Source organism: Phalaenopsis equestris, unplaced genomic scaffold, assembly GCF_001263595.1.
Source record: "Phalaenopsis equestris unplaced genomic scaffold, ASM126359v1 Scaffold000002, whole genome shotgun sequence".
NCBI classification, from domain to species: Eukaryota; Viridiplantae; Streptophyta; class Magnoliopsida; order Asparagales; family Orchidaceae; genus Phalaenopsis; species Phalaenopsis equestris.
In genome coordinates, this window is record NW_018164444.1 from 62,235,620 (window position 1) to 62,247,607 (window position 11,988).

Below are 11,988 nucleotides of genomic sequence, written 5' to 3' on the forward strand. Positions count from 1 at the left end.
AGAATAAGAGCTCACCGGTACGTGACAAAATTGAGATAGTTTTTCCTTTGTACCTTCCGTTAAAGGCTGAGAAAGAAAGAGGAAAATACAAATAAAGCAAGAAGCAATTGCTTCCATAAATGTGAAATACATTTTGTTAATTATGGAACATTCACTCAAAGAAAATAAACAGTATAGTACATAAAACAAGGATAAATATCAAGTAATCCAACTCTGATTTTAGACATGATATTTTCAGAGTATTATGAACATTTTCAATATTTGCCAAGTCTTTTTCTTTTGGGTCATTTTACATCTTTGGAATATAATGACCTTGTGGTTAATTTGTGAGTGTTGATTTAGTCCATGTCATTACATCCGTTAACAACTCCTTATTTCTGCGATAGATAACTAGAGGAACTCTGTGACAAAGAACAAGTTTCCAAATACAACAACTATATCACACCCCAATTGGCCCCCCTTTAAGAGTCGGTTATACAACAACAATGTCACAACCCAATTGGCCCCCCTTTAAGAGTCGGTTAAGGTGTGACAAAGGCTGTTAAATTGGTCAGACTACCTCTCACCAGCACTAGTGCTGACTTTTATAATCAGGACTCGGTGGGTGTGAGTTAGTCTAACTAGGTAGCCGCAACATATATGATACAATGCATTCCATATTCATTCATATACATACACGGAAGCATGAAAATCATATCTGAAACATGAAAACTATACAAAGCCGCTAAATCTAATATAATAAAAATGCGTACCCAAAAAATATGCACAAAACTCCCAAAACTATCACGCAAAAGTTATACAAAGACACATCTGGCTACTCGTCCCGGTACTCACTCCCGCTACTTGAAAGGTAAAAACAAAAAATGAGCTATAAAAAACTCAAAGAAATTTTATAGATGAAAAAGAAATAAAGTGCATGCTCGTCGAAAACTGTACATGTTTACACACAAGTAATAACATGCTAGCATGGTAGAGAACATGAAAACAGAGCATGTAGTATAAAAATCAAGATTGCAGTGTAACATGTAGATCGTTAAGTATGGAATCATAAGGATAATTAAAAACATATTCATAAGAATGTTCGTAGGTTGTTTCTTGAATGTAATCATAGCAATGACATTTCATAGAGGTCGTTTCATAATAATGTCGCTTATTTATTATATAGGGCTTAACTATTTTCATGTCCTTTCATATCATGGGCTGTCACCCTGACCCAAAGGTCATATAAACTATTGATAAATATTAAGCTTCCCCCAAACATAGCAGTTATCGACATCCCCTACAAGCATGATTCTCTAACGTTCTATCACCGCCGAATCCCAACGGTTCACAGAGTTTCATCCTCATTTAAATATGAGCAGTCGGGAATACTATATCTCTGCATAGTGTACTTGCAAACACTCATGTAATAGTTTACCCATGACGTTTCTCGTGACATTTCTTAAAACATAATACTTATAGCATATGTTAATGGACATTACATAAATATGTATGAACCATAAATGAATATATGCAGTGATCATAACATGGCATAGCATAATATCACATATACATTAAAAGCAGTTAACTTACATTCATACATTTCAAGCAGTAACTCATCTGCAGTATGCAAGAATTTCTAAATGCATCCGTGTCGAATTAGAAATCATATGAAAACCTATAGAAGATTGTTTTTTTTTTTAAATTAACAAAAGATTATTTCACCTGACTTGACGAAGCAGCCCAACAACGAATTCCCACATGCTCGTCTCGAGCACACCGCCAAGTATAGACAACCAGGGAATTCATAAGCATCGTAGGAATTAACAAAATTTGAGCTCCCATCATGATTAACCCAAACACACGCATTAAATGCCCAAGCATACCTTAAAAGAGTTTCTCTACACGAATTTGTCCTTTCGAAATCTTCTATTTTCTCTCCCCAACTCTTTCCAACACCCTTTTTTACTTTCCTCTCAATGATTTCATTCTAAATCCCGTATGGAAGCTCACATATCGCTTTCGACGATTCTGATACAAGATCGGCGTCTTCGATAGCTACCTAAAAATGAAAAAGGTACAAAAAATGAGGCAAACATCAAAACGAAAGGGTGAAAAAGGAAATGAAAGCCTCATATGGCATAAAAAAAGAATTTGTACTGACTAATACCTCTCCAAGGCTTCGAATTGCACCCTGCGGCTTCCTTTACTGTGCACAACCCGTCTGCTACAGTGCAGGATCGTGATTCTTTGTGGGAGTTTGCAGGAAGCTTCAAAAGGCGAGACGAAATGGGGAGAGGGAGAATTGAGATCATGTGAGAGACGATGCGTAATTTTCGGGGGAGGGGAGGAGTTTGAAGCTCATGTCTCCCTATTCGACCGAATGAAGAGAATAAAAGATGTGAGAGGTGGTGGGGAACATTAAGAGTATGAGAGATTAAGGAATTAGGATAAATAAACATTAATTAAGTCGATAAACTTAAAACTTGTCAATTTTCTATCACTCAATCTGTTAAGAATTCATGCATAGTATTTATATGGAATTGATCGATTCCATGCAGAGAATTTCATAAAAATAATTCGATCGACTTTTAGAGGATTTGGAATTTGAGGTACTTTTAAAATTTATCGAACTTTACCTAATTTCTTGAAATTTGGGCATTATATACAATAACAATAAGCCTTTATCACACTAAGTAGGGTTGGCTACATGAATACTTTTTCTCCATTGTGTCCTATTGAGTGTCATATTTTCATTTAATTCTAATAGATTACAATCATTTTTTTATACAATAAGCCCCAGTCTTTCTAGGTCTACCTCTTTCTAGGTCTACCTCTGTCTTTATATTAACATAAGTTAAATTTAAAACATCTACTCTCCTAACAGGATCATCACCTGGTCGACGTTTAATGCGACCAACTCATTTAAGACAACTCTCTAATCTTGTCCGCCACCGGAACTAAACCAATCCTATCACAAATAAATTTATTTCGCATTTCGCTCTAATTGTCAAGCCACACATCCACCTAAGCATTCTGTTTTATGTTTCTCTTTGTTTTATGTTTCTCTTTTAAATGCCAACATTTGATTTAAAAGATTCATATCATGATTTTTTGACAAATTTCAAGTTAGTTGACGACTACCAAACGCAACTCTCTACTTTTCAAATTTGGGGCATAGGACTTCGCAATGACAGTTTTACAAACAACAAGTTTGGAATGACTAAAATTATTGTTATGAAGGTAAAAACTCATTTTCATCTACTATGTAATTTTCATTATTAATACAAAATCAAGTATGAGATTAGGCATCGTCCAAATGAGATAATCTCCATAACAATAAAGAAGTTTGCTCATCAAGGTTTTTTGTTGATCTATCTACGAAACATTTTCATCTACTATTGATCTATCACAACATAATTCAATGCTTGAAATATTTCATGACAAGAACAGACGGTGAAAAAAAAGCCAGAAGTAGGCCTAAAAAGACTCGGACTTGTTGTATTAAAAAAATGATCTTAATCAATTAGAATTAAATGAAGATATGACACTCAATAAGACACAATGGAGAATAAGGATTCATATAGCTGACCCCACTTAATGGGATAAAGGCTTTATTGTTATTGTTGTTATAGGAACAAACGGTTGGAAAGTGATAATTATTTTTTTTATTTTTTATAATTAACATTTTATCATCCCAAAATGAAAGAGCACTATAAATTAAAAATTAAATTAAATTAATGATAAATTTATTTTAACTCAAGTTGTCCACGTCTTCTAAATACATTCACTTCCCTATTACTCATCTTAAATAAAAGTGTAAATTTGAATAAGTTAATTTAAAGCAATAATGAGTTACAAAAGTCAACAAGTACTGCTACTTATAAAGTACAGTAATAAAACAAAAAAGAAATAATATTCATGTTAGTTAAACATAGAGTAAATCAACGTAGGAGTATTTAACAATTTATACTCTCTAATATGATAATTCAACCTGATTCCTAATATTAGTTGTCTTATCACTTACAAATATATACTTTTTTAATTTATATATAACCTTAATACGAGCACCGTCTAAAAAATTTATCAATTAAGGTACATCAATATCAATAATATTTTTCATTTATATGCACAGGTATATTAAGGTTCCTTGTTAGTAACATAAGAGAGTAAACATCATCATAGTCCATATGCAATAACAAACAAATTATATAGTTCACATTATTTATATACTCATCCCATTCACTTCAATGTACTTTATATATTTTTAAATAATGTGCAATAGTAGATATTGTTAAAAACATTACATTCAAGATGAAAAAACCAATAAATAAAGGTGTGTATAAAGCAGAATAAAGTTTGTGTAAGTATCAATAATTACTAATACAAAATAGTTAAGAAGAACTAAAATACTACCATAGGCTAAAGGAATGAGTACGCAGATCAATATTCTCCAATCTTTATTCCTTAAGATATAACTCCTTCAATTGAACAATTATAATATAAGAAGAATTCCTATTAATAAAATTAATTATGTTTGAATACTCTTTATCTGTTTTAGTTATTTATTGTAATTGATTTATTTATTAATATAATAATTTTTACATATTTAATGATATTTTATTTATTTAATTTACAGCCTATTTAATATATCCTATAAAAATTTTATTTCCTAATTCTTAATTTATATTTGCTAATCATATCCTTGACTTTTAATACATTACTAAAATTATTATTTTTATTATTATAATTATATTTTCTTTCAATTATCATCAATATGTATTTTAGTGCTTTTTTTCCTAATTCATTATTTTGCTAATTTGATATTTAGTATGTTGTCTCAATATATTTATCGTGGTTCTTTTTTTCCAAAGTTGATTTACTATATTTTTCAATTCTTAATAATCTCCCCAAAATGAATATTATGTTTAATAAATTTAATCCTAATTATGATTTTTTTTTATGAATCATTATTTACATTTAAATTCTTCAATATAACATACTTATACATGTAATTATTCTTTAATTATATAGTCTAATTATTACTATTAGTATTTAAATTTAGGCTAAAAATTATACTAATTAAAGTGCATCAATATTAATAACATTTTCCATTTAAGTGAACGCATACTTTAACGTCCCCTGGCAGTATTGTTGTAGGTTGAAGTCCATCATAGTGAACATACACATACAAATATACTATATTATTTAGGGGAATTTAAATACATAGCACCCAATTCTTATGCATTTACTTATCTCACACTTACATTTTTATTTTTACATAAAAACAATCTTTTCCTATGTATGAAAAGGTGGAAATAGTGTAAGACACCTTTTCATACATGGGTTAGGATGCTTAGAATGTAAAAATCAAAATTTGAGTGTGAAGTAAATGCATAAGAATTGGGTGCCAAGTATGTAAATTTTCATATTATTTATACTCATCTCATTCAATTTAATGTACTTTATATATTCTTAATTAATGTGCAAAAGTAGAAATTGTTAAAAAATATATTATTCACAATTATATAGCCAATAAATAAAAGTGCATATAAGTCAGAATAAAATTTGCTCAATTGCCAATAAATATTAATGCAAAATGGTTGAGAAAAAACAAAATACTACCACAAGTTAAAAATACAAATACTCGCCTCAACATTCCCCATCCTTTATTCCTTAAGTTGTAGTTCATTCAATTGGAGACCTATAACATAAGAAGTATTCACATTAATAAATTTAACTATGGTTGAATAATCTTTATCTATTTTAATTTGACTATTTTAATTATTTAATATAATTTAATATTTTTTTGTTTAATTATTAACCTTATAACTTGAACATCTTTTATTTTATTTTCATTATTTAGGGGCATTTGGGGAAGCTTATTTTTGTGTTCAACATTTTGAAAACGTCGAACGCACGCGTGTTTCGGGTGTTGGATCGACATTCCAGAAACGCGCAATGGAATTTCTTACCTAATCACGGCCGCGGGATAGACCACGTGGTCCACGTTCCGTTCAAACTTATTAACTCAAGTCCCTCGATCCCGTCCCCGATCTCGCCTCCTTGCCCTAGCTCTGCGATCGAATTCTCATACTTGTGCCTCTCTAGTCTACAACTTATTTAATATATCCCATAAAAATTTTATTTCATGATTCCTAATTTAAATTTGTTAATCATACCCTTCACTTTTAATAAGTTATTACAATTATTATTTTTATTACTATAATTAATTTTCTTTCAATTATCATCAATATGTATTTTAGTTTTTTTTTTTTCAAATTCATTATTTTACTAATTTAATATTTAACATTTTGTCAAAATGTACTTATCATGATTATTTTATGCCCAATTTGATTTACTATATTTTCAAATTTTAATAATCTCCACAATATGAATGTTGAGTTTAATTAATTTAATCTAAATTCTTCAATATAATATCTAAAATACTTATACATGTAGTTATTCTTTAACTATATTATTATATAATCTAATTATTATTATTATTATTACTATTTCAATTTAAGTTGAATAGAAACTTACATAAATCATAATTTATTTCTAGAATCTCAAATATATTTTCATAAAAACAGATAAAAATATTATAGTCAGGGTTGAATTTACCTTCCACGAGAAGAAAAATAGTTCAACCAACAAAATGTAAAGCCCAAGCCAACTGAGTTCACTCAACTATTTATTATTTCGTTCGAACTTAAATTGTCTTCCATTATGCTCGTTTAGTCGAATGCACAAGAGAAATTGGCAATCCGCTCCTCTGCCTCGCTAATGCTTCAATTTGATTGGTTTTGCATGTGTCGCCCTCACGTAAGATTCAAACCCCGCCCTTACGATTGCACGCAGTTCACCTTTCAATTCTGTTTCCATCTCCATCATTGACTCTGTCCATGTCTCCTCTACCATCGTTTTTTATCGCACGATTCGATCACAAGAGCAATCACTAACTTCACCACTGCTCTAGGTAGTTTCATCGCCTTCATATGAGAATATAGCATGTGAAAATGACCTTGGGGGCGCATGTGCTCACCAAAGTTGTCATCACTACTTTAGATTCTGCAATGGATCTTATGTCGTCTCTCTCTCTCTCTCTCTCTCTCTCTCTCTCTCTCTCTCTCTTCTCCATTTAAAACTCTGATGTCGGCTCCTCTGAAGTGTAATGGCGATGTTACAGAAGAAAAAAAATAAAAGGTCAAATAGCATAAAAATTACCACATAGTTTTTCAGACGAGATTAATTTAGCACATGATTAAGCGTCTGACTGAGGTGGTTGCTTTATAAAAAGTTGATTATAAATTTTGATGAAGAAACCAATTTCTTAAAAAATTATGGTGGAAATTATAAATATTTTTTTACAAAAAAATCAAACATCAGATTTCTTACAACTACCGTATTTTAACAGAATAAGTTGAAAAAAAGCAACTTACCGCCACAGAAATTTCTAAAAAACAGATCCCCATACCGAGTTGTGGTGGCGGTCTGAAACGTGAAGCAGGAAGAAAGTTGTCTCAAACATACCCTAAAACTACTAACAACTCATTATTTCAATCTATAAGCAAATGAATAATGGGGCATGTATGATAATTATGGAATGACTAATATTATTGTTTTGGATGTTCGGTCTCTTCTTCATCTTCTTGGACATTTTGATTCTTAATCAACTATGAGATTTAATATCTCCCACGACAAGTGATCCTTTTTCTGTAAAAATTTTGGTTATCTGATTATTTCTTCTTGATCATTCTTTAATTTTATCCATTTTTTTTCATTTTTTTTCATTTTCTATATATTTTTCCTAGCCTTTAAATTTTTTTTTAATCAAATTGATATCAGAACAAAAGTTCATGCATTAACGGTCTGAAAAAAGTTGAAGTTTGAGATCTTAATCATCCGTTATTAGTTCTTAAGTTTTTTTTTCCTTATTTTGAAGTTTGGTTTGTTTTCCATCATCCAGGTCATCAACTTTCATTTCCCACACCATCCCCTACCAAGAACATCAACTTTCGCTCTCTCATCCTGAGCTTACCTCTCTGCGACACCATTACATTATACCATATCCCATCACAATAAAGTAAAAAAACATATTCATTAAACTTCAATTATGGCCAAAATTATCTATACTAATTGGTTTCTCCTTTCGAAAAATTCCCAATATGTCAACACTTATGTATTCCACAACTCTCCTCGTGATTCCAAAACTAACTCAAAAAAAAAACCCTTTCTAGAAACTATCATTTGCATTTCTTTCAAAACTAAAACCACCTTCAAAACGATTTTGTTGTGTCAAATTTTCAAAGAAAATACCTATAATGCATCTTTGTTGGTTATGCTGAATCACAAGGATAGATTTACAGACAAATTCTTAACAATTTCTTTAATACAAACTCTGAATATCCCAAAAGGTTCCATTGCATTCTATTTAAATTTTATACCCTTTGAATAACTCTACTTTAAAGAGGTTGATCATCGCTTTAATAGAAATTTTTAGTAGTGTTAAACAGATTTGTGTAGCCCGCAAGTAATCATTGCAAAACTTTGTGAAATTGTATCCCTATTAAGAATATCTATAATCTATGATTTAGAAAGTTTGCAGGCATTTATTAATTACTCCTATCATATTTAATAGCATTTCTCAATATCATGCGCACGCGATACTTCCCGAATTTTGAAAATTAAGCAAGATGATAAATTTATGACTATAATGCATTCTCATGGTGTGTATTAAAGTGAAGAAAATTGTATTCTCGTTTAAATCATTTTTATACTTTCTCACTCTTTATCTAAAAGAAATTACCTTCTAAAAACTCTACAACTTATCAGATTATTTGAATGACATGACATAAATGCAAGTACTTTTGATTTACCCCTTAGCGTGATCATAAATCTTTTTTTAGGTTATAAATCTGTGATCTAATCAAAGCTCTTTCAAGCCTCAAGAACTTTGAATTGAAGTTTCCCCAAATAGATCCTATATTTTCCCAAAAGTAGGTCCAAACCAACTATATACATCATAGCTTATAAATTTCACTCATGTACCTTTCAAACGTCAACATTCACTTCTCACTACAAGTATTAACCACCATTTGAAGATCCAGGAATGTGTCAAAATAGTTATCAAACTCTTTGTAAGAGATCATTTTAATCCCAGAGTCTAAAAAGATGACAATTTAATTCTCGACTCTTTTAATATGGGCTAAAAATAGTCCCCATGTAGAAATATTTTAGCTTTAATTTAAAGAGACTGGAAATTAATTTGGCATTTTTATAGACTCCGAGACTTAAATGGTGCCATATAAACAATCATGGGAATATTCACACTTTGAAGATTAAACGATGAGTTAAGAAGAGCGACGACTTCTTGGTATATAGCCACTTCTACACTCTAAAGTTGAATGATTCATAAACTGAAGAAACTAATGGTTTTAGGAAATCTTATTCAGCTCATATATTTTTATTTATTTTATGTTCGATAGGACATATAATTTTATTTCAACAACTATCTTGTTTATTATAGTAACTTGATGTCTTTTGGATAGCATTAGCATATTATTATTTTTTAAAGGTCATTGTAGTTGGAAATTTGTATTTAGTTTATAAACAATTGATTATTTCTTCAATTTGTACATAACCGAATCCCAAAAGAAATTTATATTTACTGTTTTTTAATACTTTAGTTGTGTCCATTTTTTGCATGTTCTTAATTTTTCTCTTACCTATAGAAAGGCAGCCTTGCATCTAATGCCTTGAAAAAACTTCATCTCATTTATTAAAGCGAGGTAGCATTCTGACACAAAAAGGAAAAAAAAAGCATAAATTTCCATCCATATTTTCAGGTAATCATACATGCCAAATAAAAAACTACTATATATATATATATATATATATATAAATAAGAAGATTTACATACATACGACTTAATTCCAATGTATTTACATATCTCTAACATCTAAACTTAAAATTTTACATGTGCCACCTTACCTATACATGAGAAGGTATTTTACTTGTAAAAATTAAAATAATGATATTTTCCATGTGATAAAAGATTTAAGCGGCATAAAAGTAAAAATTAAAATTCAAGTGTTAGATATGTAAATACATAAGACTTGGGTGGTGTGTATGTAAACGGCTGGCCCATATATATATATATAAATACATACATGTGGTCATGTTTTTACCTGATCTGAACGACATGCTAGTAGGTCAGGAGTCAAACCCAATGCCCTCAATTCTCGAACACTATGCTGCGTAGGTTTCGTTTTCTAGAAAAAAACAATTGATTGCACAGAGCAAGTTTAGCTTTTAGAGTTATTTCAAAAAATATAAAAGTTTAATTAATGTTCATAAAGATGTTATATAGAACAAGATTAACACTGCTAAATGCTCTTTAAGAAAAGGAAGATATGCATTGGATTCCATTCAGATGTAACTGAAAGAATCGAACATTTTTATATTCTTATTAATGTGACCTACGTTCATGAAAAGCAAAAATTTACACTCATACCACACAGATTTTATGGATTTATATATCTAGCACCAAAAATTTGATCTTTACATTTATACCACCTTGTGTCGGTCAACTTTTTCGATGGATATATTTGAAAATATGGATATAAAAATCATTTTTGAGATTTAATTTAAATATAAAAGATATATAGTTTGGGTTTTAAAAATAGTATGTTTTAATTTTTGAAAAATGAGACCAAATGGATCTCATTCGTCCAATAGTTTGCATAATCGTGCCTAATACCGCGAATACTACACCCTCCCGAAAGATAAGTGTAGACCTCAGCGATAGACTCAATCCTGCAAACTAAGAGATTTGTGACATTTGTTTGGTCTGCGAACCTTTTATGTATGACCGACAAGTTCCCCTATTTAATACAAAGATTAAATAGGGTTTATTTTATCTGGGTTCCAAGTTCCCTATAGAGGCAAGCCCCTATAGTTAATTACATCCCAAATGACGGGAGTCACTTGAGAAAACTCTTGATGATCAATGGTTCTAGTCTTCAAGAATTCAAGGTTCAGTTTTTTATGGTAGGATGAGGAAAATCAAGTGGGAATGGCTCAATGCGGAACATTTATTTTCAGGAGTCCAAAGGAAGGAGAAGGTAGGGGATGTCATAGATCCTGAAAAGAAACCTCAGTGACATCCTAAACTATCCTCAGGTGTCGCTACATTTTGGAGACGATAGCGAGTTTAATTAAGTGTTCAATTCTGCCAATTTTATTATTTAAGACTTACATTTTCATAATACCCGATTATGCAAATAACATAATATCCGATTATGCAAATAACCCACGGAGATAAGAGGGTTTACGTCGTGTGACACGACAACCTTTCGATACCACCGGAACAACCTCGGCACCTAAGGTGAGTTAGGACTTACGCTGCACAACATGGTAAAGTAAAATGGTACTTGAAAGGTAAACTGCAGTAAAGTAAAATGCTGTAGATAAACTATAACAGCGTACCTGGGCATCTGCTACTGTTGTTTTATCAGTGTTGCGAGCATAGCATGATTTGCAGCATATTTAAACATACTTGCGAGAAAAATAAATAAAGCAAGAAAACTCAACATGAAAGTCATAAAAAAAAATGAGTAGTGAAAATCACAAGCAAAAGAAACCTATAACCACATGAAAGATCAAGACTGGATACAAGACGTTGGTGAAAGTGGAGGCTCAGAGCTAGGCTGTGTGTTTCCCGACCTTGAGTAAGAATTGTCAACTCGACACTCTACAGCAGGTAGTTCTTAACCTCAATCCAAGTGACTAGCCGTGGACCTTTATAAATTTTCATAGAAAGTCTTTCATGCAAAAGTTATTATTTAAGTCTTTCTTTTATGAAGAGTTCTTTTAATCATGCAAAAGAAATTTTTATTTTATTTTTATAAATATTTTTGTAAAGTCGTACAATCCACAGATTAGTCACTCTAATCGTGCTAGAACTACTGACAACCTGAGAGTGTCGGGGGCAACAATCCCACCAAG

General features: G+C 30.8%; 1 protein-coding gene across 1 annotated transcript in view; it reads right to left on the minus strand.

The window, feature by feature from the left end:
- LOC110019458 (CTP synthase-like) overlaps positions 1 to 11,988 on the minus strand; it is a 62,474-nt gene that overhangs the window by 19,924 nt on the left and 30,562 nt on the right. The window contains exons 11-12 of the mRNA XM_020717123.1: positions 10,170 to 10,253; positions 16 to 66 (exon numbers count right to left, since the gene is read on the minus strand). Coding sequence (XP_020572782.1) covers positions 16 to 66; positions 10,170 to 10,253 — 135 coding nt within the window. The remainder of the gene's footprint in view (positions 1 to 15; positions 67 to 10,169; positions 10,254 to 11,988) is intronic.